General features: G+C 58.5%; 1 protein-coding gene and 1 long non-coding RNA gene across 5 annotated transcripts; one reads left to right on the top strand and one right to left on the bottom strand.

Moving 5' to 3' along the window:
• Positions 1-98: 98 nt before the first annotated feature.
• Positions 99-26787, bottom strand: RUNDC3A (RUN domain containing 3A). Of its 2 annotated transcripts, XM_075911390.2 has the most exons (11): positions 26625-26787; positions 17929-18044; positions 16677-16810; positions 16068-16153; positions 14532-14621; positions 9901-9981; positions 6852-7017; positions 5941-6098; positions 5306-5434; positions 2432-2538; positions 99-1645 (listed from the first exon to the last, which is right to left on the bottom strand). In XM_075911390.2, the coding sequence occupies exons 1-11, from the start codon at positions 26729-26731 to the stop codon at positions 1503-1505; spliced, it is 1317 nt and encodes a 438-aa protein (XP_075767505.1). In that variant the 5' UTR covers positions 26732-26787; the 3' UTR covers positions 99-1502. The 2 variants fall into 2 exon arrangements, with proteins under 2 accessions (XP_075767505.1, XP_089630119.1); XM_089773993.1 differs by lacking the exon at positions 5306-5434.
• Positions 5957-18158, top strand: LOC142820991 (uncharacterized). Of its 3 annotated transcripts, none has more exons than XR_012898037.2 (3): positions 5957-6092; positions 14502-14567; positions 18026-18158. It is a non-coding gene; the product is annotated as an uncharacterized LOC142820991 (long non-coding RNA). The 3 variants fall into 3 exon arrangements; XR_016348048.1 differs by lacking the exon at positions 5957-6092 and adding an exon at positions 7659-7862; XR_016348047.1 differs by lacking the exons at positions 5957-6092; positions 18026-18158 and adding exons at positions 7659-7862; positions 16091-16530.
• Positions 26788-27717: the final 930 nt, after the last annotated feature.

Below are 27717 nucleotides of genomic sequence, written 5' to 3'. Positions count from 1 at the left end.
GCGTCCCAGCGCTGCGCCCGTACCCCCGCATGGCTGCCAGCTCCCATCAGCTGCAGGAGCCCCTGGGTGCGTGAGCCCCAGGTGTTTTGCATGGGTGGCTGGTCGAGCTGGGGTGATCTGGTTGGCCAGCGTCCTGGCAACTGAACTGGGTCGTGCAGCGCTAAAAGCACAGGCTGGGGGCTTGAGCTAACTCGCGAGTCAGTCGGGTCGGGACAGGTTGGTATGGATGGTGGCGTGGGGGTGCACTGGGCCTCTCTGGCCCTGCTCAGCTGAGGCTGGGAGAGAGGGTGGGACCCAGGCATGGGGCTGGCAGCAGAGCCCACAATCCATGGGGAGGCATCCGGGACGGTGGGCACCAGACTGGGAGCTCAAGGGTGCTGCCACCTTTGCCCCTCGTGTGTGTCTGCAGAGTAGGCTCCCAGGGCGTAGTTCCATCTACATGGAAAAGCAACGGGAGACCAGCTTTGGATCCTGTGACCAGCCTCCCTCCCCCGGCCCCATCAAAGCCCCCCTCAGTCCAGATCAGACCCAGCTCCCAGCTGCATTTATTGTCTGTTTGCTTCGACAGGAACCGTCGGGGCCAGGGCTGCAGTGGGGCCCTCGGCAGCCAGAAACGCAGGGCAGCAGCAAGGTCCTGCATGCAGGACGTGGGCGCTGGGCAAGGCAGGACCCTGCCCACACACCAAGGCGGGGATAGTAGCCAGGCACGAAGGATCAGTCGGAGGAGGGAGCGATTTGGGGGTCTCCCCTCCACAGGGCAGAGCGCCCCTCGGGTTGTCAAAGCATCCAGACAGGCACAAGGGTCCACGGCTGGGGGTGAAGGGGCTGAGGGAAGCAGGTGAGACCACGGCAGCTCTCCCCCTGCCCCAGAATCCCCCGGCTACTGGCTCTAAGCTTCCCATGTTCCTGGGGCAGGTGCCCATACAGTCTCCTGCTGGGAGGAGAAGCCTCAGTCCCACCCCGCTGGCTCCCCAGCAGCTCTGAAGTCCCTGGGGTAGGAAGCTGGCAAGGGCACGCCCCAAGGGGAGGCCGTGGCCCTGCGACAGTGCCCCACCCCTCCTCTTCGCCCTTCCCAGCCAAGCAAGAGCCCCAAATGCAGGACTCCTGCCCCCTGACGTTGGGGTTTCAGTCAAGTGCAGGATCCTTCAGTCCCCGTCTAGCCGCTGTGCAGCACGGCGGTTCCACAGCTGCCCTGCGCCACCCCAGAGGTGGCTGCCTTTCTGCAGTCGGAGCAGCGACCCAGCACATTTCACAAAGCGCGGCGGGATCCCCCAGCGCCGTCCCAGCGTAGGAGCGTATGTACTTGGCGAAGCTTCCCGTGCTAGGAATGGGGTCACGTCCGTGAGGATGCAGCGGATCAGCCAGGGGTGGGGCTGGCAGGCCCGGCCCCACGGGAGGGTCAGGAAGGTCCCTTTGCCTGTCGCCTTGGTCCCGTTGGTGGAAGCTCTTTGGCTCCCCAGCAGGACACGCCGATCCCAGGACGAGTGGCGCCGTGCAGCCTCTCAACTGGGGCTGTGGGCGGGGCTGGCTTCGGTGCTGTCACTCACCAGGCATTCGTTAGATTTGAGGCTGGCCAGGGACTTGCAGCTTGGGAGGGAGGCCAGCGAGCCGCAGAGCCCCAGCATGGACGGGGTGGGGTCCTTCCCTGGAATGCAAGGGGGCAATTGAAAGGACAGGAGAGCAGGAGCCCTGCCCAACCCAACCCAGGCCATTCAAAGCCCTAGACACTTTTCTCAGGGAGACTGGACAAAGTGCTAAGTGACTTGCCCAATGTCCTGCTGGAAGTCAGTAGCGGAGTCAGGACTAAAACCAAGGTGCCCTAATTCCCAGTCTCCTGCTCTCACCACTAGACCCCACTCTCTTGGAAAACCAGGGAGAGCTCCCACAAGGCCTGACTCCCAGATCCACTGGCTCTAACCGCTACATCCCACAGGAAATGCCCCACGCCAGACGGCTTCCAGCCCTGACACGGAGTCCAAGGCCAGAAGGGACCGTTGCGATTCCCTTGTCTGAGCGGCACAACAGGCCTGAGGAACTCAGAGCAGATCTTTTAGAACAACGCCTGGTCTTGATTTAAACATCCCCAGGGCTGGAGAATCCAGCCCCCCCCTTCCCCATAGTACGTTGCTCCAATGGTTAATTACCCTCACCCTATGTCTTGTGTCCAGTCTAAATGTGTCTAGCTCCCCTGCGGCTGATCCCCGCAGAATGCAGGCGATTAGAGCCGGGGGCTGGGTCCGATTTTCAGGTTCACCTCTAGATTGCCAGGCCTCTTGTACAAGGCTCTCCCCAGCCGCGCACACTGGCAGACGGGTGCTAGACTCTTCCTCCAACCCCAGGTGGCTACTCATAGGTAAGTTTTGCCTCCCAGCCCTCCCAAAGGTGGCTGGCCTTTCCACCCAGCCGAGGGCTCCGTGGGCAGGGGGCTTACCCAGCGGCCCCCAGGGCTCTCCTTCTGGCTTGCCCTCCCCCAGCCTCTGGGAATCCGAGCTCAGGCTGATCTCCGCCGACAGCTGATCCGTGCTGGTGAAGCTGTGTCTGCGAGAGACAGCGCCCTGTTACGCCCGGCCCTGCTAGGAGCCCGAGGAGCGCTCCGAACCCGGCCGCCGGCTCAGCGCTGCAAACCGCGCCCTTCCCGAGGCCTTTCCCTTCCCACCATGCAAATGCTGGGCCTCGAGTCCCTGCAGCCATGGGCCCCGCTGCGCCTGGCGGTGTCTGGGAGCGGGCCGGGACCCCGGACCTCCATGGCTGACAGGTGGAGAGTCCCCTTCATGCAACCGGGCCCCGTTGCCCAGGCCTGGTTAATCTGCAGGAGCGGAAGCTCTTCGGTCCAGCGGGTGAGATTGTCAAGTGCTGTAACAATCGCCCAGCCCCACCACCCCCAGCAACCGGCCCCCAGCCTGCTAGAGGGGCAGGGACCATGTGCAACACGCAGCTGGGCTGGCCCCTACCAAGCTGGGCAATTTACCCAATTCACCCCACATCCGTCCATCCCTCTAGGCTCCTCCTGCCTTGTCTGACTGTCCGTCCATCCCTCCATCCGTCTAGGCCCCTTCCTCCCTGACTGTCCACCTCTCCCTCCATCTAGGCTCCTCCCTCCCTGTCTGACTGTCCACCCTTCTCCTCCCTCCATGTCTGACTGTCTCTCCATCCATCCCTCTGTCCATCTCAGCTCTTCCATCCCTGTCTGACCGTCCATCCTTCCGTCCATCCAGACTCCTCCCTGACTGTCCATCCCTCTGTCCATCTAGGCTCCTCCATCCCTGTCTGACCGTCCATCCGTCTGTCCATCTAGGCTCCTCCATCCCCGTCTGACCATCCATCCTTCCGTCCATCTAGACTCCTCCCTGACTGTCCATCCCTCTGTCCGTCTAGGCCCCTCCCTCCCCGTCTGACCGTCCATCCCTCTGTCCGTCTAGGCTCCTCCCTCCCCGTCTGACTGTCCATCCCTCTGTCCGTCTAGGCTCCTCCCTCCCCGTCTGACCGTCCATCCCTCTGTCCGTCTAGGCTCCTCCCTCCCCGTCTGACTGTCCATCCCTCTGTCCGTCTAGGCTCCTCCCTCCCCGTCTGACCGTCCATCCCTCTGTCCGTCTAGGCTCCTCCCTCCCTGTCTGACTGTCCATCCCTCTGTCCGTCTAGGCTCCTCCCTCCCTGTCTGACTGTCCATCCCTCTGTCCGTCTAGGCTCCTCCCTCCCCGTCTGACCGTCCATCCCTCTGTCCGTCTAGGCTCCTCCCTCCCTGTCTGACTGTCCATCCCGCTGTCTGTCTCAGCTCCTCTCTGTCTAACCCTCTAGACTTTTCTCTCTCTCTCTGGGGTGAGTTAAGTAGCCACTGGAACAGCAGAGGAGGGGTCGTGCTGGATTCTCCGTTGCTTGCAGTTGTTGGATCCAACCTGGAAATCTTTCTCAAATCTCTGCTCCAGCTCCACCCCCAGCTGTGGGCGCTCCCCGGGCAAGGTGCGAGGCTGCAGTGGTTCGGTCCGGCCTAGGCCGGGGCAGGAGGCTCTCTGGGGTGTGTCAGGCCCCAGTCACCTCGGCTGTTGTCGGTGGGTGATGGGACCAGCCCCCGAGGGAACCCCCCAGGCTGGGAAGGGTGTTGGAACAAACCAGCCGCCCCAGGCTTGGGGGTGCCTCTTCTGCCCTCTGCTGGCAGGAGATGGGGTTGCTGGCTCTGGGCTCCCCCTTCACCCTGACACCCAGGGGGTTTTACACGAGTTGCTGTGCCCTGGAGTCGGATGAAACGGAACCCACCTGAGCGCTCCTGCGAAACGGAGGAGACCAGACCAAGCACTGGGGCTAGGGCGGGTGTCAGCGAATGTCCGACTCCTCCCTTCGCCCCACAGCCCTGTGTGGTGAGCTACCCCCACTCCATGGCACAGCCAACACACGCACGGCATGGCCGGCCACTTGCACAGATACGCACACTCGCACACACTGCATGGCCAGCTACACACACACACACACACACACACACACACACACACACACACACTCGCTCGCACCCACTGCATGGCCAGCTACACACACACTCGCTCGCTCGCACACACTGCATGGCCAGCTACACACACACACACTCGCTCGCGCACACTGCATGGCCAGCTACACACACACTCGCACACACTGCATGGCCAGCTGCACACACACTCGCACACACTGCATGGCCAGCTACACACACACTCGCACACACTGCATGGCCAGCTGCGCACACACACACACACACACACACACACATACACTCGCACACACTGCATGGCCAGCTGCGCACACACACACACACACACACTCGCACACACTGCATGGCCAGCTGCACACAACATGGCCAACTGGACACACAAATACACACACTCGCGCACACTGCATGGCCAGCTTTACACACACACACTGCATGGCCAGCTACACACACACTCAGCATGGCCGGCTGGACACACAGATACACACACTTGCACAAACTGCATGGTCAGCTACATACACTCTGCATGGACGGACACATACACACACCATGTGGCAGGCCAGCCAGGCACAGCCACACACACGCTGCAAGCCTGCCTGGGACACCGTGAGGGAGTCTGGCCCCCCCTGCGTTTCTGCCGCACCTGCCCCATCTCCCTGGCTTAGAGTGCCTGGAGCAGCCCTTTCTCGGGAACCCCGCACACCCCCGCCACCCGGGGCCTGGCGGACGGCTCAGACCAGCCTCTCCGCATGGGATGTTCCTATGGATGGCCCCCAGCTTCCCGCAGCTTCTCCTGCTGCCCTGCCTGCTGCTCCCCCGCCGGCCCGGCTCCTTGTGTCTGCCCCCAGGATTCACCTCCTGTACAGCTTGGCGTCCAACCCGCTCTCGGTCCCACGGAGAGTCCCCAGCGACGGCCACTGGTTCACCAATGGTGTGGCCATCTCCTTGGGGAGCTGGGGGTTCTCGCAGGGGATCAGGCCCGTCCTGCAGGCAGAGCGGGAGGAGGGGAGGCTGTGATGAGCAGGCTGGGCCCGAGGGAGGGAGCCACCCAGCAGGGTTATGGCAGCAGGCACCATGGGATGGGGGGGCGCACCATGGGCACTGGGCAGGCCTCACAATTTGGGGCAGAGGGACCTGAAGGGGCAGGAGGCAGAAACATGGAGCAGAGACAGCTGGGGGGGGGGGGGGGGAGATAGATTCTCCCCATGTGGGACAGAGGGACCTGAGGGGAAGGGAAGGGAGGGGAGGGGGAAGGGAGGGATATGGGGGGGGAGACAGGCCCTCCCTTTGTGAGGCAGAGAGAACTGGGGAGAGAAGTCCCTGCCCCTTTGGGTGAGGCGGGGAGGGGCCAGCTCCTCTTCCACAGGGTAGGAAGAGCTGGCACAGGAGAGGAGGAGACAGGTGGGACAGAGGGACGGGGCATGTGGGGCAGGGAGAGCTGGGGGGGAGGGAAGAGACACAGCCAGGGGCAGGGGATCTGATGGACTCACAGCTGCTCCTGCAGTTCCAGGATGACGCCCTCCAGCTCCCTCTTCTCCAGCTGGTTCTGCACCTTCACCTCCTCCAGCCGCATCTGCAGGCGCTTGTTCTCCGCCTCCAGGTCCTTCAGCTGGGATTCCCGGAGCCGCACCAGCTCCTCCAGGTACCCCTGGGGCACACGCAGGGATCAGGGCGGGCGGGGGGGGGGGTGACCTCGCTGGTGGGGGCAGGGCCTGGAGTGCGACCTAGGCTGTGGCCCACAGTTCCCGCCCGGGGAGGGGTCTGGTGGTGGCATAGAGAGGGTGCATCCAGGCCTGCCCCGGTGGAGGCTGCAGCGAGGCAGGGGCTGGGCACCTGGGCAGCATTCACAGAATAGTGCTTGCGCCCCCTGCTGGCACAGGTGGGCACGGGAGGAGCCGGGACGGCCAGTGCGGCTGGTCCTCGGAGCTGCTCCTGGCAGTTCGGGACTGGAAAAGGCTCCCCATGATGGTCAGCCTCTGAGGGGCACAGACAGCACCCGGTTGCTCCTGGGAGCCAGTCGGGCCCTGGCAGGACTTGCCAGAGATGAGGGAGTGAGACCTGGGCTTCGGGGTTGGCTTCGCAGCGCGTGCGGAAGGTGCGGGCGCTGTCACACCAGGGAGATTTCCGTCTGACAGCAGGAAAAACTTTCCAGCTCTCAGGGTGGTTCAGCTCCCGAGCAGGCTCCCGACGGAGGCTTGTAAGCGCCGGCTGGACAGAGCCCTGGCAAGGAGGGTGTAGGGTCGCTTGGCCCTGCCTCAGCTGAGGGGGCTGGACCAGACTCTCGGGGTCCCTCCTTTCCAGGCTGACGTTTCTAGGAGGGAAGCGCAAACCCGACAGCGCCTGCCCCCCATCCTCACCCCTCCCAGCCAGGGGTCCCCGCGCCAGCCCGACGCCCGGGTACCTTCTGCGCATACACGATGCGGAACTTCTGCTCCATCTTGCGCCACTTGTTGTACCAGCTGTCCTCATCGGTCACCAGCAGCTGGTAGGGGTGCTCGGGCGAGCTCTCCTCGCTCGTGCTGCTCTCCACGCTCCGCCGGTCCTCCTCGTCGCTCAGGTAGTCGTAGCTGCCCAGAGAACCCGGGGCTCAGCGGGAGAAGACAGCTCCCTGCCTGCCCCGATTTGGGGGCCAGGTCCTGGGAGCGGGAGTGGAGGGGGAGGAAGCCCAGAGAGCAGCATGGCTGTGGGTCTTTGTCTGGGCTGATTTCCTGCCCCACACAAGCACAGACCCAGACTTGCTTGAAGGATGGCTTAGGCTTAGCAGTGTGGGTATGGTGTGTGTGTGTGTGTGTGTGTGCATGCATGTGTGCATGTGTGTGTGTGAGTGTGTGTATGGTGTGTGTGTGAGTATGTGTTGTGTGTTGTGTAAGTGTACGTGTGTAGGGTGTGTATGTGAGTGTGCGTGTAAGTGCATGTATGGTGTGTATGTGTGTGTGGTGTGTGTGAGTGTAAGTGTGTGTGTGAGAAGTGTGGTGTGTGTATAGTGTATGTCTACACTTGTACCCTCTTTCGAGACAGGGTGTGACAGGGCGTCTGCCCTGCACTGGCCCTTTAAGAGCAAATCTCGGCCTGAAGCAGGGTCTGGGAGTTTGGCCCCAGCTGAGGCCAGGTTGGATGATTGGGGCCCAGCTGGGAACCATATAAAATGATGGGCTGCCCCTCCCGTAGGGAGAGAGCAGTGAGAGCCTGGCTGCTGAGGGAGAAGGAGGCTCCCTGGAGCAAGGGCAGGCCTGCTGAGGAAACAACAACCCCCGGAAGGGGGGCTCAGAGACTGCTGTGGGTACTGCCGGAGGGTGGTGTCCTGAAGAGGAGGCCGTGGCCAGAAGGATACGGGGGAAACACTGCCAGAGGGAAGGACCCCTGACACCGGAAGGAGCTAATTCTGTGGACAGACTGCTGGGGGCTACGGTTGGTGAGTGCAACCCCCTCACACAGGGAAGCAAATGAAGACATTCGAAATTGCAAATGAAGCCGGGATTTGCATATTTGCATTATGGCGCTATTTCGAAATGATGCTATTTTGAAATAACAGACGCTGTTAAGATGCGGTTATTTCAAGAGAAAACCCTTCTCTCAAAATGACTGGTAAGCCTCATTGTATGAGGAATAAGGGTTATTTTGAGAGAAGGGTTTTCTCTCGAAATAACCGCATCTTAACAGTGTCTGTTATTTCGAAATAGCGCCATAATGCGAATATGCAAATGAAGCGTGAGATAGTTAAATCCCGTGCTTCATTTGCAATTTCGAAAGTCTTCGTTTGCATCCCTCTCTTGAAAGACGGTGCAAGTGTAGACATACCCTGAGCGACTGTGTGTGCGTGTGCGTGAGTGTAAAAAAAGTCAGAGAAATGTTTCTTTCTAGCGGCAGGACTCAGATGCTAAAGAACAGAACCCTGGTGCCAGCTAGTCAGAGCTCCCCTTTGTGGGTTTTGGAGCCCAAGCCCTGGGTACCTGGGCCCTGTCCCAGACGTGCTTCTTCTGGGCAGTTTAGCGCAGTCGATAGAGGCACTGCCACAGGTCTGAGTCTGGCACTTCCCCATCGGGCAGGGGCCAGGCGGAGCCCCAGAGCGTCCACACGGCCCTGTCCCTCGACACACGTGGCGCTTTTTCCGAATGGCCGGACTTTACCCCATTATCCCTGGTGGCTTTTTGCTTTCCACCTCCCCACGCCTTGTGCAGAGTGGGGGGTGGGTCCCTCACCCCATTGGTGCTGCCGAGTGAAGCATTCTGGGAGTTCTCAACCAGTCTCCCAGCTGATTTGGCTTTGCACTGTGCCTGGGAAGTAGCTTCATCATCGACATGTGAAAGCCTGGTTTCTAGCCTGGCCCTCCAGCCCATCTAATCCTGCTGCGGCTCTAGGCGTGGTATACGCACAATAACGTCACACCAGCGCCCTCCAGCAAGGGACTGTCGTCTCCCAAAAGCTGCAGCGGCCTTATTATTGCACACATCATGCCTAAGGGCCAGCCAGGATTGGGCCCGTGTTCGGGGCTGTACAAAACGTGGAATGAGTCCCCTTTCCACAGAGCGTATGGGCTGCCACAGAGCTTTGAATCTTCTGATTTGCCCTGTGCTCCCTGTTGCCCCCGAGTGGTCTCTCGGCATCACTCTCTCCCATAATTCTCCTGGCCTCTGAATGTCGGCCTCAGATCATCCCCCCCCAGAATCTACCAGTTCTCGTGTCTCCACCCTGAAAACCAGTTGTTCTCTCTTGGCCCCTTAGGCCTCTTTCTCTGCACCGCCTCTGCGTTTGCAGGTCTCACTGGCATGCTCTTCAGCACCACTCCTAGGCCCCGGGTAGACGTATGTGACTGCCCTGTCGTCACGGGCACAGTGTCTTCTCACGCCCGCCTCGTGAGAGTCCTGGGGGTGTTCTGTACAGGAGCCTGGACTCCATTACCCAGAATCCTTAGCGGCAGGGCAGGTTTCGGATTGGAAACACAAGACTGGGGGGGTTCTTGGCTGCGTGGTGCAGTTACACAATCGCACGGCCTCCCGGTGGGGGTGGCTTTGCTAACTAAAGGCATCAGGACGCAATGTCCCCTCCATGGGCAGTGAGGCACAGTGGGAGGGGCAAAGGGCTGTACTAGGTCAGATCCAGCTACATCACCACGAGGAGTCAATGGGAGAGGGAGGCTGGTCCTAGCCCCTCGAAGAGAGGCAGCGTAATCCAGTGCCTGCCACCATCCTCTGCGACCCAGGAGACTCGGGTTCCATACCCGGCTCTGCTGTGGGTAGGTCACTTCTGCGGCCTCCATTTCCCCCTCCTGCTGCTTCTCTCTTTGATTGTAAGCTCCTTGGGCAGGGACTTGCTGTTAAGCAGGCGTCTGAGCGGTGCCCAGCACCACAGGGCCCTGACCTTGGGGCCCGTCGGTGCCAGTAATGGGAGCTGAGTGGCGCTCCGGGCTCCGTGCCTCCCTGACAGACTCTGGATGATGCAGCAGCACGTACCTCTGTGTAAACTTCAGGTACGGGGTGTAGTCGATGACCACGGGGGTCTTCCCGTCCATGACTTCCCCTTTCAGGCAGAAACTGAAAGGCACAAGGAGAAAGAGGCGCTCAGGGAAAACCGACTGACTAACAGTGTCAGGGCTCCCAGGGGAACCTTTTCCTGTGGCTCCAATTCAACCCTGGACAGTAGTCCGGGTGCAGGGGGGCGGGGGTCTTGCCTGGCAGGGTGTCAGCTGCCTAACTCCTCCTGCCAATCCGCCACGTAAGCTGGGGTTGGAAGGTTTTCCACTGATTGCTCTAGGTCAGGGCAGACAATTGCACCCTGCATAATGTCTCCAGGGGAGCCCGCAGCCGCACCCGGAGCCTGGCCAGAAGGGGTGTGGCCTCAGGTGGAGGGGGCAGGGCTGGGGCAGGCGGCCCACGGCACTGCCCCCCAGCCCTCAGTGCTGCATGGAGCGCACTGCATAGCACCCCCTTCCCCCGGCAGCCCTAAAAGCTGGGTGACAAGTCCCTCCCTCTTGGGAGGGCTGTCAGACACACGCCTGCCTTCTCCTCCAAGCCCTGAGGCACAGTTCTCAGTGTAGTTACCTCATTCCTTACGTGGCACCCGCACACACTCACCACGGGGACCAGTGTTGGCAAGTGGCACAGGCCTCATGCTCTACCCTGCGTAAGTGCCCAGCTGGAGCCCACATCCTGAACCTTGCCCTAGCCCTGAGCCCCCCTGCACCCAAACTCCTTCCCAGAGCCTGCACCCCAATCTCCCCTTCTGCAACCCAAGCCCCTGCACCACTGGGGGAGCCCCCCAACCCCTCCACATTCTGGGCCCCCTTATCCTTCTGCCTGGTCCATCCATCACCAGGCTGGAGTTCCTCCCGCTCTCCAAAACCCTTGTCCCAAGACCAGAGCCTGCACCCCAACCCTTGCCACAGCCTGGTGAAGGTGAGTGAGGATGGGGGAGGGGACAGGGCCTCCAGGCACAAGGGTATCCGGGTTTGAGTTAGATTCTGGACTGCACTTGCATTCAAAACAGGATCTGGTGCTTACGAAGGTTGGAGGCCCCTGGTCCAGGCTGACCAGTTCCGCCATTTCCAAGCTTAGAGATTGATTCGATTTGAGCAGCTAAATTCTGGGCAATGGGACTTTCCCTGCAGCTGCAGCTCTGGTTCCGGACCAGGCCTACGCTCTAGGCCTTCGGGGTGGGGAGCTGGTGGTCTGTGTGATGACATGAGACGATTGCAGGGGTCCCTTCTGGCCTTGGGATCTCTGAACTGAGAGCAGGGAGCCAGGTTTGACTGCTCTCGCGGAGCCCCTGGCTTGGCCCCCAGCACTGAGAAGGGCGAGGGACCGGGCCCAGCTCTGCAGGGAGGGAAGGGGGGGGGGGTAGATCTTGTGGACGAGGAACCCAGCTGGGACTGCAGGCTGGTTGCGGGGGGGGGGGGGGGGGGGACCAGCTGGACAAGTTGGAGTCGGGGGCAGAGGTTGGGAGTGCTTTGGAAAGGGACTGAGAACCCGTGGGGCAGAGGTGGGGAGGCAGAGCTGGGGAGAATTGGAGCTACTGGGGCTCGCTGGCCAGAGGTTGGGCCAAGGTGCTGCCAGATGTGGAAGTGGGGGAGGAAACTGGGAATGTCTGGCCAAGGAAACAAGCACTGGGAAGAGGAGGAACCTAGAGGGGTGAGACTAGGTAGGAAGACTGGGGCAGGGACTCTGAGGGGTGCAGACTGGCTAGGTGAGGAGAATGGGGCAGAGAATACCGAATTGGGGTGGGGAATAGGCAGGGCAGGGACATGTTGGAGAGGATGGGGCAGGCTTGGGGTGAGGACAGGCAGGGGAGTCTGTGCCCGTTAGAACACACTTCCCTTCAGGTCCTGGGATGGAACCCAGGGTCCCCGAGTCCCCCCATTCCTCTGGGAAACCCACCGGGAAAGTGGGCCCCCCTCTCTCACTCTAGTGCAAGGTCCACATGGAGGATGACAACCTACTACTGCTGTCAGCCACTCTGTTTGTTAACTCTGCCAGTTCTGTTAGCTTGCTCTCTTGCAGCTCTACAAGTTCCAACTCACTGATGACGTGTGGAAGGGGAGGGTCAGATCTGACTCCCCAACTCAACTCTGTCTGTCTGCCCTGTGGGTTCCTAGTCTCCTAAGCACTCCCAACACCCCTTCTACTCCTAGGCGTCCCAGAGCACCATTATTAACCTTGCAAAGCCAAGCACTCACGGGAGGAAATGCTAGAATGGTGGAGGCCTTGGCAACCTTCGTTCAGCCTGGCTTGCACGCAGGCGTTCTGACGCGTTCATGACACGAGCGCGCTTTCCCAGGGCACAGGGGCTGCTCAGGGTGACCCAGGGTTTTGTAGCAAAGGCGGCTGTGGTGGAGAGGGGCCCTGCCTCACTGTGGCAGAAGCTGCAAGGCGGGTAGGGAAGGAGGCAGAGGGCTGCAGGAGGGGCAGGACGGTCTCTTGGTTAAAGGCAGCCGAATGTTGCTCTGGAGCGGGCTTTGCGACCCAGCGCTGGGCGTGGAATGTCGGGCGCCTGGTCTCGGTGCTGCAGGGGGATCAGGTGAGCAGGGGCGGGGGGGGGGGGGAGGAGGAGGGGTGTTAAGGCAGCTCCATAAAATCCCAGGGCTGGAAGAGACTTCAGGAGTCATTAAATCCAGTCCCCTGCCCAAGGCAGGACCAATCCCAACTCAATCATCCCAGCCAGGGCTTTGTCAAGCTGAGACTTAAAAACCTCTAGGGATGGAAATTCCACCCCCTCCCCAGGGAACCCATCCCAGCGCTTCCGCACCCTCCCAGTGAAATAGTTTTTCCTAATCTCCAACCTAGACCTCCCCCACTGTAACTTGAGCCCATTGCTCCTTGTTCTGCCACCTGCCACCACTGAGAACAGCCTCTCTCCATCCTCTTTGGAACCCCTCTTCAGGAAGCTGAAGGCTGCTCTCAAATCCCCCCTCACTCTTCTCTTCTGCAGACTAAACAGACCCAAATCCCTCAGCCTCTGCCTGTCCTGGCACCCCAGACTGCACTGTGCCCCAGAAGTGGCCAGCAGCAGGCCTGGCTTCTAGGTGGGGGAAGAGCGCACAGGGCTCCACGCTCCCACTGGGACTACTGCCGGATGCTTCTGGGGCACAGCCTGGTCTGCGGTGCCAGGAGAGGCAGGAAGCCAGGCAAGATAAGCCCCACAAAGCCAGAGCTCCCTTCTACACACCAAAGCTCCCATCCTCAGCCCCACCCGGAGCCCACACTCCAGTCAGATTCTGTTGGGTCGTGGGCATCAACGATTTTCTTTAACTGAGTCATGAGAAAAAAGTTTGGAAACGGCTGCTCTGGAGAATTCGATTCCGTCCGTCTCTCTGCCCTGTCCCCAGGTGGTGCAGAGCAAGTTACTTAAACCAGCTCGTCACTCATTATCGGATCCTCGTTTTTTGCGGGGGCTGATTCGCAGGCCTGCTGAACGTTATCAGCTGCAAGCGAAGGCAACGGGAGCCGCGCTCCACACACGTCAAGCGCTGCCTAATGCCCAATGCTCTGAAAAACTCCCGTCGCAGGTGTCTGAGAGCAGGCACCCACCACGACTGTCAAAGGTTGCGTGACTCAGTCCGTCATCTGTAAGCCAAGGACAACGTCACCCGTCGGTCCCTGGGGGTGCCGGGAGGAGGACGCGAGCGAAGCCCCCAGGAGGAAATGAATAACGCTGTCTCCGCACAGGACGTGGCTGCCACCCCCTGACCGGCGAGGCGGAAATCCAATAGCAGATTAGCGCTCACAGAGTGAGCATTAGCCCCCGGGCCCTGATTCAGGCAGGAGTCCCGTGGGAAAAGCAGCGTGAGAGCAGGTTGTTACAGGCTGGGTCGTAACACGCACGCCCGGGGCGGAGGCGGGACTAAGGTTAGACAGTCGAAAGGCTGCGATTTCTTACCTCTCAAAGGTTCGGCTTTGCAGCCTCCGTAACGTTCTTTCAGAGTAGGGTTAGGGCTGATTGGTTTGTGTGATTCCAATGAAGTCCCCTGGCAGAATTTGTGTCTCTGCTGATTTTTGAGTCCTACCAGGGGAGCCGCTTTGGCTCTGAGCACAGTGCTTGGGTCGCTACATTGTCCCTCTGTCTGTCTCCCTCTGGGTTTCCTACGGTGCTCAGCAATAGGCACCTGGAGTCAGGACCAATGGCCCATCTAGCCCAGTGTCTTGTCTTCTGATGGTGGCTGGTGCCAGATGCTTGAACCAAACAGGCAGTTGAGCGATCCAGCTCCCTTTAGCCAATCCCAGCTTCTGGCAGTTGGAGGTTTAGGGACGCCCCAGGCATGCGGTTGTCTCCCTCACTCTCCTGGCTAATAAGTGCATGAAAACTAGGTCCATCGACGGCTAATTCGTTTATGAACCCAGTTATACTTACTTTTGGCCTGTACACCACCCCCTTGCAAGGAGTTCCACAAGTGCATTGTGTGGAGCAGTTCTGACTTCCTTATGCCCATCTGAGGCCCACTGCCTAGTCACGTCGTGAGCAACCCTTTGGTTTTGTATTATGTGAAGAGGTAAATAATACTTTCCTAGTCACTTTTTTCCGTACCAGTCATGATGTTGTAACCCTCTGTCTCCCCTGCCAGGAGGAGGACGTGTTCTCAGGCTCCTCCTACCTGAAGTCAATGGCGCTGAGGCCGATCAGCATCCCGGTAAGGACAGTGGATTCCTCTCGCAGCATGATAGCCCCATCGTCATAGAACCTTCTGCGGGGAGGACGGGCACCGTTACTCCTGGGGAATACCCGGCAACACCACACGTGCTCCTGCCCTGCCTTCCCACACAGGCATGCCTGCTGGGGCTACGCACTACACAGTACACACACACACACACACACACACACACACACACACACGCACACTTACTCTCACGCCCACCACACACCATACATACACACCATACATACATACATACACACGCACTTACACACCACACAAACACACACACACTCTCACACACATACATACACACACACATACATACACACGCACTTACACACCATACTCTCACCCCCGCACACACATCCACACACACCATGCATACATACACACGCACTTACACACCACACAAACACACACTTACACACTCTCACGCTCACCACACACCATACATACACATTATACATACATACATACACACGCACTTACACACCACACAAACACACACTTACACACTCTCACGCTCACCACACACCATACATACACACCATACATACATACATACACACGCACTTACACACCATACTCTCACCCCCCACACACATACACACACACCATGCATACATACACACGCACTTACACACCACACACACACACTCACACACTCTCACGCCCACCACACACATACACACACACCATACATACACACGCACTTACACTCTCACACCCTCCACACACACACACACCATGCATACATACACACGCACTTACACACCACACACACACACACTTACACACTCTCACACCCTCCACACACATAAACACACACCATACATACACACGCACTTACACACACACACACGCACTCACACACACCATACATACACACGCACTTACACTCTCACACCCTCCACACACACACACACCATGCATACATACACACGCACTTACACACCACACACACACACACTTACACACTCTCACACCCTCCACACACATAAACACACACCATACATACACACGCACTTACACACACACACACGCACTTACACACACACGCACTTACACACATAAACACACGCACTTACACACACACACCACACACACGTGCACGCATACCGGCTCATGAAATCAGTGGCAAACGCACAAGGTGCTGTTCCCACTATGCCACGCCCCCAGAGACCTCCGCACCTGCATCTCGCCTGAGCATTGTCATGGGCTCCCAAACCCCATTGGCAATGCGAGTGGACTGAGCCAGTGAGAGACAAGGAGGAGTAGGGCTGGAGTCCCCCTGGGAAACATGGGCCACACAGCGACCCTGCTGCTTAGGCTGGGGGGCAGCAACATATGGGGGGGATTTGCAGTGTCCCGCTACAGTTTTATGTGGCTCGCAAGCGCCTCCTGCCAACGCAGCTCCATGATGGGCAACCCCAGGACCTCTCCTCCCCGCCCCGCCCGCGGGACGTCGCCCTGCTGTGTGCGGCAGCAGCTCACCTGGTGGTTCTGGTGTCCCTCAGGGCGGTGGTGATGTATTCCGACATGCGTTTCTCCATCAGCGCCACGCGGATCCAGGCCCGGCCCTGCAACCGACAAGGCCAAGCCACGGGGTGCTTAGAAGACCCTGCCTCTAATGTAGACATCCATCCATGCATCCACCCAGTCTATCCCCATAGACACCCCTCTGTTCCCCGCAAGCACTGGGTGCCCATCCCCATAGCCTCTGGGCACCTGCTAGTGTCTTGTAACCACCCCCCTTAGAACGCAGCAGACACAGAGACCCTTCTGGGAAAGATTGGCAAGGTGGTTGAATCGGACTGTGGGCTCCCTCCCCCCGATTGATAGTTTCTGGACTAGTGACCCCTTTGAACACAGGCGGGTGGGCAGGGTGCTGTCCCTTTCTGCTAGTGAACGCCCCCCCCCCATCACGCACGCCTGAATGGTCGTGGGGGCTAGCAGGTGCCCGTTGTTAGGTTGTGCAGGGCCCAGCATTCCTGTTACACCCTCTGAGAAGGGCTCTCTGCCCTTCCGATGTGTCTGCTGCTTTACACACGTCCAGCGCCGGTGTAGAGGGAGGGGGAGCAGCCGCCGGAGGCCAGTCCTGACCTTTGCCCTGGATGAGCTGATGTTCTCCATGTTCTCAATGCTGCTGACGCAGTTGTTGGGGACCTTGCTGCAGGCCAGGCGGATGTAATCCCAGAAGCCGCGCTGCCCATCCGAGCTGAACCAACTGGCAGGGCCTGGGGCAGAGAGAAGGGGGAGGCTGGGCGGTGAGGTGCCCACAGCCCCTGGGGCCAGCCTGCCTTAAACATTGGCTAAGGCTGGAGGCTTCACATGTCCTTGGTAGCACATGTGTGCGTACGACAGTTGTGCTCAGGCTTGCTGTAAGCAGGGGTATGTTCATGCATGCATCTGTGCACGTATGCATACACACACACACACACACACTCTCCATAGGCTCATGCACACAACTGCACTTGCACACACACGTGTATATGCCCACCTGAATGCCTACAATTGCAGAGAAACAGGCATCCAATGGGTACGCATGTGCTCTGCAGTTGCACACACATGCAAAGCAAGAGCTGTTTGCCAACACTTGTGCTTGGAAATGGACTTGTGCACACTCGTGTCCACAAGCACATCTCCCATTGCAGAAGGGCGTAAACAGGCCTGTGTGCACCAGTGGTGTAGCCAGAAGGGTCCCACCTTTGGGTGGGCGGACAATGATGGGGGAGAGGAGGGATGGGTCTGCCAACCGCCCCCCCCCCCACATGCCTGGAGGAGGGAGAACATGCTGGCTGGGGATCCTGGAGAGCGGGATCTAAGTGCAGGGATGAGCCCTGTTCCATCTGCCTGTCCACACTCCAGCCCAGGTAGAGAGGGGGAACCCCCGGTACCCAAATCCTGCTCCCCAGCTGGAGCACCCAGAGGAGAGGGGTAAGCCCCAGCACCCCGCCCCTGCTCCCTGGATGCGGCACTGGATGTAGTGGGGCTAGTGCCGGGCTGGAGCACCTGGTGGAGGAGGAGACGCCCCCATGCCCTGATCCTACTCCCCAGATGGAGCGCTGGGCAAGCACACAGAGCAGGGTGAGCCTGAGTCCCCACTCCCCAGCTGGAGGAGCAGGAGAAACCGTTGCGCTCTGCTCCTGCTTCTGGCTGGAGCGCTGGGTGGGCCGGCAGAGCAGGCAAGCGGTGGGACACGAGGAGAGCCGCGGGGGCTGCAGAGTGAGCCTGGCTGTAAAGGGGGTGGGCTACGACCCACTCAGGCCCACACGTGGCTATGCCCCGGGTATGCACAGACCTGCGGGGGAGCCCAGCCGACCCAGGTGCGCGTGCCCGCCCTGGGCACCGTTACCTTTGAAGCGGTGGCTCAGGATCTGCTCCAGAATGGCAGCAAAGTTGACAAACTCCTCTGACGAATCGTCGATGGGCTCTGTGGTGTATTTCTCCAGCAGGGTCTTCACGGAAAACCTACCGGCGAGAAAAACCATCACAGACGGGCGTGCGGGGGGAGGCAGAGAAGCTCCTGTTGGAGCCCCGGGGAAGGCAGCACCTCTGAAAGGTATTACAGAGAAGCAGCTGTGGAATGTGCGTTAGTGGCTCCGGCACCGCACTGCAACTCAGGAGCGTCGGGGGCCTATTCCTGGTTTTGCCGCTTACCCGGTACATGCCCTCAGGTGAGGCAGTGTGGCCTAGTGGATAAAATGCCATACTGGGAGTTGTGGGACTTGGGGTTCAACCCCTGGTTTTGCCCCGCGGCTGTTGGTTCCCCCCGTGCCTCAGTTTCCCCATCTGTGAAATGGTGGGCAATGTGGTTGGTCTCCTTTGTAAAGCACTTGGCCCCCTATTGATGAAGTTTGTGATATAAGAAGGAGGGGCTGGGACAGCTTTTGCCTTGTCTGTGTAGCCTGGAGGCGCTCTGACAGTAGCGCTCTCACTGTCACCTACAGCTCCCAGCACACTGCAGAACAGTGATTCACAACTCCATCAGGGAGCATCTGCCCTGGGTTGCTGACCTCTCCCCCCTTGCGCATCCGGCGTTGCAGGGGATCACTCAGGAAAGAGCTTCCCAGTCACTAATGAACTCGCTCTCCAATGCAAGTGTCAGGATCAATGGGCCCATTTCTCAGATGGGGAACTGAGGCCCCGAAAGGGGGAAGTGTGTGGTGGTGAAGAAGGGAACCCAGCAGTGTGGCTGCCCACTAGTCACTCTCCCCTTCAGGACTGCATCCAAGACGTTTGCCTCCCACTCACATATGTGATTTTTATCCTCGCAGCCCCCTCTGGGTGGGCTTCTGCAAATGGAGGCTGGAGATTGCAAATGCAGGAGCGGTTTCTCTTTCCCCACCAAGCTGTTTGCCTGTTCCTGCTGCAACCAAGGCATCTGCCATGTGCAGACAGCTCTTCAGACACCCCCGCACTCAGCGGTCCTCAGGCCTTCTCAGCGCCCACACCCGAGAATCACACCCAAGTCCCGGGGGAAGGAGAGAGGACAGAGGAGCAAGGTGGTTGGGCCTGGCTTCAGATAGCATCACTGACATTTCAAACTCTGCAAAGGGCTTTTGCGAGATGGCTGTCAAATGAACCCCCGAATCTCAGTGGCATTGCAAGACCTGTTTGGGGCACAGAGAATGTAGGAGGGAGAAATAGGGCAGAGGATTGGAGCAACTCCTTAGCCTTGGCAGGGAGCCTCGTCTTGTGTTCACAAGTCAAGAGATTTAGGTTTTGTTTCCAGCTCTGGGAAACCAAGGCTTTGGTGCAGAGAACAGAGAACAAGGTTCAGGACTCCTGAGTTCTTTTCTCAGCTCTGCCCATGTAGGAACCTGGGCAAGTCGCTGCCTCCCCCCGTGCCTCAGTTTCCCCACTTGCAGAAGGGGACAATGAAAGTGACCCACCTGCTGCGGCACTTGTGAGGCTTATTCCGTGCCGTAGGCTCCCCCGCTGGATTGCACAAAGGGTTGTATCTGGGGCCATTATGGCTCTTCTGATTTAGTGTCCTGCCACTGCAACCCTTACTCATTGGAAAGCCTATCTCACTAAGCCACAGACCTAGCTGACATCCTGTAGCAGAGAGTTCCAAAGGCTAATCATGCAACATGTGAAACTAGGCCATTTGACCTGTTGGAAGTGACCTGCCAGCCAGCCCAGCCCCCTCACACACACGGTTTCCTGAGGAAAGTGTTTACTGGTGTTTGGGGGCATTTAGAGGCACCATGAGAAAGCTCGGGGCCATGTGGGGCTAGTACTAAAGGGAGAGACAGGCCTTGGCCCTGTGAGCGCCGAAAAGGTCTCTTGGCACAGGAAAAAGTTCAGAAAAGGGGGGGGAAATGATGAAGGGTTTGGAATGGCTACCATATGAGGAGAGATTCATAAAACTGGGACTTTTCAGCTTAGAAAAGAGGGGACCAAGGAGGATATGATAGAGGTCTATAAACCCACGACTGGTGTGGAGAATCATAGAATACTTGACCTGGAAGGGACCTCGAGAGGCCATCAAGGCCCGTCCCTGCCCTCGTGGTAGGACCACGCACCATCTAGACCTTGGCTACTCAACTTTGGAAGCCCCAGGGGGCCACAGTGATACTCACAGCACATGCTGAAGGCCACAACTTAAGTGTGGTTGCACATACACGCAAATATATATGCAAATATATGCAAATAGCTTCCACATTGACAGGCATGAATACAAAGATTAAGCCGTAAGCCACAACGCTGACCCAAATGTGGCTGTTGTGAGCCAGTCAGCACCTCTCAGGCTCTGCCCATAAGGCTAAGCAGCCAGGACTTCCCAGAATGCCCCGGTGCTCCCAGCACCTCCTCCCTGGGGCTAGAAACGCCGACACCCTGAACCCGTCTGGTCCAGCCAGCCCATCCGCTTGCATCTGTCAATGCTCACCCCCCTCTGGGAGACGCCTCGCTGTAGTGGAGCGTGTTCCCAGTGAAGGCCACGTTCAAAGGATTCCACCTGCGGGCTGCGTGTTGAGCCCCATGTAAACCCAAACCGCACCATGGGCCACAAACAGACAGGCCACAGGCCTGGTCTAGATCATCCCTGATAGATGTCTATCCAACCTGGTCTTAAATATCTCCAGTGATGGAGATTCCACAACCTCCCCAGGCAATTTATTCCAGTGTTTAACCATCCTGACAGGCAGGAAGTTTTTCCTACTGTCCAACCTAAGCCTCCCTCGCTGCAGTTTAAGCCCATTGCTGCTTGTCCTATCCTCAGAGGCCAAGGTGAACAATTTTTCTCTCTCCTACTTGTAAACTGCTATCATATCCCCTCTCAGTCTTCTTTTTTCTAAACTAAACAAGCCCAGTTCTTTCAGTCTTCCCTCACAGCTCATGGTTTCTAGACCATTAATCTTTTTTGTTGCTCTCCTCTGGATCTTCTCCAATTTTCCCACATCTTTTTTGAAATGTGGTGCCCAGAACTGGACAAAATACTCTCCACCTGAGACCTACTCAGTGCAGACTAGAGCAGAAGAATGACTTCTTGCATCTTGCTCACAATACTCCTGTTAATGAATGCCGGAATCATGTTTGCTTTTTTTGTGACAGTGTCACACCATTGACTCATATTTAGCTTGTGGTCCACTATGACCCCTAGATCCCTTTCTGAAGTACTCCTTTCTAGACAGTGAATATGGAAAAGTTATTTACTTGATCCTGTAACATAAGAACTAGGACTCACCAAATGAAATTAATGGGTAGCAGGTTTAAAACAAACAAAAGGAAGAATTTCTTCACGCAATGCACAGTCAACCAGTGGAACTCCTTGCCAGAGGATGTTGTGAAGGTCAGGAATTTAACAGGATAACGAGCTAGATAAATTCATGCAGGATAGGTCCCTCCATGGCTATTAGCCAGGATGGGCAGGAATGGTGTCCCCTAGTCTCAGTTTTTCAGAGGCTGCGAATGGCTGATGGGGTGAATCGCTTGATGATTCCCTGTTCTGTTCATTCCCACTGCGGGCACCTAACATTGGCCACTGTGGGAAGACAGGATACTGGGCTAGATGGATCTTTGGTCTGACCCAGTATGGCCATTCTTATGTTCTCACATACTAACTGGCTCAACAAAAGGCAGGAGACAGGAATATTTTAATCCCCATTTTACAGATGGAAAAACGGAGGCACAAAGCAATGGAGTAACTCCCCCAACATCACTGTGGCAAAGCTGGGACCAGAACCCAGCTCTCCTTATCCCCGCCCCCTAGACTTGCACTTTGCTGAACCTCATGGTTCCTATGGCTCTGATCTCACATCAGGGCTGGGCTCATGGCCTCATGATAGGCACGCCAAGGTCCTCCTCCTGTCTCCCCCACACACTCCAGACTGAGGACTCCTGGCAGCCTTTCACCAGAGCTAGACACTATCGGGGGAATAAAGACACTAACAGGACTGGACAATGGAGCTTTTCATCTCGGCTTGCTTGGCCGCATTGCTGGAGGCAGCCGCTTGCGCTGCTGAATCAGGGCATCCTTTGTGATGCCAGCCCTCCAAGGGAGCTGATCAAATTTCGCCTGGTGCTCGTGGTGCGGAAGGAAGGGGGGAAATGGTGGCTCACCATTAGAGAGAGAAAGTGGCTTTGATAAAAGCAGCAAAATCATGTGCCAAGGCGCTGGATGCCACAGGAAGGTACTGGTAGCATTATCCTGTAATTACACATCCGGGCTGCCAGAGCACATGTCCTGTAGAGGAGAACAGCCTGCTACTCCCTCCTAGGGAACAGAGTGATTTAGACCCCTATGCCAAGTGATTTAGGCTCTGGTCCAGCAGCACACATACGCAGGAGTGCACTTTCTAATGTGGAACAGTTTGCACAAGCAGCGGGAAGCGGCACAGCTTCTGCAAAAGACAAGTGGGGCTGACTCCTCTTTTAGGGTGTGGCTACACAACAGAGTTTGGTTGGAAAAATGGCCGTTTTTCCAGCAAAACTTGAGGAATGTCCACACTGCAATTGCGTTCTTCTGCAAGAAAATCGAAAGAACAGGGGATTTTCCAGCATTGATAATCCTCATTCTATGAGGAAGAAGCCTATTTGCAGAAGGTATCAGAGGGGTAGCCGTGTTAGTCTGAATCTGCAAAAGTGACAAGGAGTCTTGTGGCACCTTATAGACTAACTGAAGTGTAGGAGCATAAGCTTTTGTGGGCAAAGACCCTCTTCATCAGATGATTGTAGTGGAACTTTCCAGAGGCAGGTATAAATATGCAGAGCAGAATCAGGCTGGAGATGACAAGGTATTTGCAGAAGAGCTCTTGGAAAAAGGCATGTGTGGTCGGGGAAGAGGGAGTTCTTTTGGAAGAAGAGGAAAGAGGAAAAAGCACAGGTGCCCTGGTGGCCATTCCATCTATAGCCATCACAGCTTACATGCGAGAGAGTGTTCATTCAGTCTGGACACTCTCTTTCGAAAAAGCAGGTCACTTTTTGGATGCACTTTTGCAGTGTGGACGCTCTCTTTCGGAAAAAGGTTTTTCGGAAGATCTCTTCCAAAAAAAGCTTCTTCTGAAAGAAGTCTGCCGTCTAGACGTAGCCTTAGAGTGCTTTGCCTGTTACCTGAGCTGTGGACAGAGGAGCCCTGGTAGCTGCCATAATGTCAGGCTTTCCAAAGGCCTTGGAGAAGGGCCCTCTCCGCATGACGTGAGAGGCATGGCATTGTGGTTGTTCATACACTGGCAAAGAGTGGGAATAAGGAACCAGTCTGCCTCCTGGGCAAAGGTTCACAGTGGCAGTGGGCGGGTTTGGGCCGCACCCCTGAGCTCAAACACATTCAACTTCAGCGTGCACGCCCCCTCACCCACTAGGGGCATCGTTACACAGCACTGGGGATCCAACTGGTATCCTAGTGCCAGGGCTGTGCAGACAGGCAGCCTATTCCTGGCCCCACGGGGTTAACAGACACAGAGTGGGAGTGACTTGCCCGGAGCTGGGGCTAGAAGCCGACTCTGGCTCCCAGCAGGCCTGTATCCTGCCCACTGGACATACCGATGCTTCTCTCCCACCGTTATAAGTGCTCCCGGGTTCTTCTTCGCTGAACTACGTGACTGCTTACCATTCGTGTTTGCCTGGTCACCTCTCTGAGTGGCTCCCCACGAGCAGCTCACTGGGGACTGATCCCAGCAGATCGCGAGCACAGCCCCTTTCGCATCCCCGAGCAAGAGCTGACTGGAGCCACGTGACTGACGGGAGCCGGGTGGCTTCTCCCTCCTTTCTAATTGGCTGTCGGTTAATTCAGTGCCAGGCTGACAGCTCGCGGGAGCGCCTTCCTCTTTACCCGAGTAGGGTACAGCATAGGCAGGCTTCCGCCACTGTTCCTTCACGCCCACGTGACCCCAAAGGAGCCCCAGTGCATGAGCATGGCTCAGCCTTTCAGGCCATGGCCACATGAGGGGCCATTAAAGCCAGTGCCGAGGTGGTGCCTTGGCTGTGGTCCCTTGCTCAATGGCCTGATACTCCCCTCTCCAGTTCAGCAGCCCTCGGTTCAGTTCTTTGGACAAATCTTACCACCTGACCTACACATTTTGCAAAGCGGGAACCCCCTGGGAAATCCATCAAACCGCCAGGCTCAGCCACTGGTGGCCTCTAACCGTGATGCCTCCTAACGCACATGGACCCATGTGCTGAAGTTCTGTAGCCCTGGGAGACAGGCAGGTTTTATTATCCCAGTTTCACAGATGGGGAAACTGAGGCACAGAAAGGTCAAGGTCCTCAGAATTCCAGAGGACCCCGCTGGGGTGCGCCACCCGTTTGCGGTCCCCCGTATTCCCTCGGCAAGACATTTCTCAGCCCACAAGCGGTGCCATTCACGTGATTAACAATGAGAGTCCAAAGCCGGGACCAGTCAGGCATGAGGTCCAGCTTGAGAATGTGAGGGGGTTGGCAGGTAGCAAGAAATATGGTCCCATCATGAGGGGACTAATCTGGGTTCAATTCTCAGCTCTGCTGCAGCCTCAGCAGAGGCTCCTTGTAGGCCAGGGGCTCCAGCCCCCTCATCATTTTTGTGTGATCCTGGGCACATCCCTTAACCTCTCACTGCCTCAATGCCCCTTCTGCCCCAGGAGGAGAACGGCTCTGCCCAGCCTCACAGGGATCCCTAAAGCTTGTGTAGGGCTCAGCTCCTGCAGTGTGAGGGCTGGGTGGGTGCCTGAGACAGGCAGAACTGTTCCCCAGTGACAGAGAAAGCGGCCCACACAGACTCCCGGAGAAGGGCTGCTCCTAGAAAAGACAGACAAGCTTGGCTGTCTGGGGGGGGGGGAAGAAAGACCCCCCCCCATTACTGCTCACAAAACCATCCCGTCTTGGGGAGGGGGGGGCGCACACACAAAACAAGCACCTGAGTCAGTAGGGCCCTGATGGCTTCCAAGCTTTTCCTGTCCCCAAATCTGGGCAGTTAGCGGGTCTGTGTGGGAATGTGCATTTGGGTCCCACACAGACCCACTAACCGCCCAGATCTGGGGGGCCAGCCCCCACAGCATCACTAATAACGGCAGGCCCAGAGCCCTGTGCCTCCGTGGGGCCTCTCCCCATCCCTTAGCTGCTCCCTGGCTGGGAGGGCCTCAAGAGGGACTGGGCCGTTTCCGCTGCAGCAGCCGGAGCAGGGCAGGGTCGGGTGCAGCCTTCCTCCCCGGGAGGGCCCACCGGGCTGTTCTCTCCAGGCCTGACCTGCTGCCGACCCCAAGCGTCAGCGCAGGGGGTGGGATGATGATGGATGCGGCTGAAGGTCTTTGGGCTCCCCCAGCACAGTGCACTGGGCAGGAGGCGCTTTCGGGAGGCTCCCGGGGGCGAAGATCCTACCCTGCCCCCCACTGGGCTAGAGGCTGGTCACGTCACCCTGAAACCAAGCCGGGGCCCATGACAGGCCAGATCCCAGCCCAGGGTCTAGCGTGGGCGTGGAGGGGACACAGGGGCTAGCAGACAGCCCAGCCTGGACCCTGGGGTGCTGCCGGTTAACAGGCCGCGTCCTGCCCCCTTCCCCATGCTGCTGTTTTATTCATGCCCAGGGAAGGGCAGAGCAAGGGCTGCAGGGCAGTCACGTGACACCCCCAAACAGCTGGCTGGGGTCGGGGAGGGCACAGCCCCCCCCCCTCCATGGGCCAGGGTTCAACCCAGAGTCCTTGCTCCAGAAAGGGTGTTGCCATGACAACCCTCTCCCCTCCCCCACATGCTGGCGCCAGGCCTGCCATGATGTCACTTCCTGGAGCCCCACACCTGGCCCGCCTGGGTCCCTGCTTCACCCAACCCAGCCGTTGGGTGGGGAGGGCGGGCACTAAACAGCAAGTGCCCCCCACCTCCATTCCTCCTCCAGGCTGCTTTTCTCCCTTGTTTGTCCTGCATCACCCCCCCATGCCCAGATGTCAGCTTAATACACAGCAGAGCTCTGTTAGCACCCCCACCCCATCACCTCCTCCCCAGCTGCACCCCCACCCCATCACCTCCCCCCCAGCTGCACCCCCACCCCATCATCTCCCCCACAGCTGAACCCCCACCCCATCACCTCCCCCCAGCTCACCCCCACCCCATCATCTCCCCCACAGCTGCCCCCACCCCATCATCTCCCCCCCAGCTCACCCCCACCCCATCTCCCCCACAGCTGCCCCCACCCCATCATCTCCCCCCCAGCTGAACCCCCACCCCATCACCTCCCCCCCAGCTGCATCCCCACCCCATCATCTCCCCCACAGCTGAACCCCCACCCCATCACCTCCCCCCAGCTGCACCCCCACCCCATCATCTCCCCCACAGCTGAACCCCCACCCCATCACCTCCCCCCCAGCTGCACCCCCCACCCTGACAGGGCTCAGTCACACACTGATGCTTGCTGTGATAGCATCAACGCCAGCCCCCCTTCCAGCCAGTCTGCATCCTCTCAGCCCCTCCCCTCCCCTCCCCTCCCCTGTCCTCTTCAGCCCCCCCCCTGCATATTCCTGGGGATGATGCCACCCCCCCACCTCACTCCCCATCTCACCCCCCCCAGCTCCACCTCCTCCCCTATCTCCTCCCCTCCCCCCCCCGTACCTGCCCTGGGGGGACCCCCCTTCCCCTCCCCACCTGCAGACCGTGATGAGGTTCTTCCTCTCCACCGCCACGTTCCGGGAAGATGCCTTCTTGGAGGAGAGCCCCAGAGCCATGGCCGACTGGACGCAGCTCGATTCCATCCAGAGCGGCGGGGGGATGGGCTCCACCAGCCAGTTCCTCCCCCCAGCCCCCTCCTCGGCCCCCCAGATCACGAGGCTGCCCCTCCCCAAGCCCCCCTCCTCCTCCCGAAAATCCACCCCCCCCCCCGATTTCCCCCCGGCTCTTCCCCCGCGGATGGCGAGGAGCAGAAATCCCGGGGAACGGGAGCTCTCCCCGGTGCTGATGCTCCAAGCAGCCCGCCCCTCCGCCGGTAGGGAGGCCAGCCCTCTTGGCATGACGCGCTCCTAGGAGCCGACAGCCCACAGGCAGGGCTGGGCGGAGGCGGGGGGGATGCAGAGAGAGGAAATCTCCCGGGGCCACCAGGCCAGGATGGGGGGGATCCGCTCCCCTCCCCAGTCCGGCCTTTCCCGGGAGCAGGATCCCGGCCCCGGCGGGCTGGGGGTGCCAAGGAAGGAGGATTCGGGGTGGCACAGAAAGAGGGGATTTGTGGGGGGTATAAATGTGACCCAGGCTCAATCCCAGGACAACAGCCGGAGCCATTGGCTTAGGAGCCACAATTCGGCAGGCTGAGGGCTTGATTCCTGGGTGATGCAGGGGTGAGGCCCCTTAGGCCCAGGAGCCGGATGTGGCCTCCGGCTTGCCTGGATCTAGCCCCCAAAACTCCGGGGTCCCCCAGAGCCTGTGTTGGCACTTCATCTCCCCCTCCCTCCGCTGCGCCCCCATGGGGCTGGAGCACACAAAATCATAGACTCATAGGACACTAGAACTGGAAGGGACCTTGAAAGGTCATCGAGTCCAGTCCCCTGCCCTCACGGCTGGACCAAGCACCATCTAGATCATCCCTGACAGGTGTCTGTCTAACCTGCTCTTGAATACAATAATTCCTCATTCAACACGTGCCCGCTTAACACGTTTTCGCGATAGCATGATTTTTTTTTTTTAGGGAACATTTTTTGAATTACACGACCGTCCCCAGAATAACACGATTTCCCCAGACAGCCCATCA

Source organism: Pelodiscus sinensis, chromosome 29, assembly GCF_052426305.1.
Source record: "Pelodiscus sinensis isolate ZL-2025 chromosome 29, ASM5242630v1, whole genome shotgun sequence".
Taxonomy (NCBI): Eukaryota; Metazoa; Chordata; order Testudines; family Trionychidae; genus Pelodiscus; species Pelodiscus sinensis.
The sequence above is the reverse complement of the archived record's forward strand: the minus strand, read 5'-3'. Positions and strand labels throughout refer to the sequence as shown.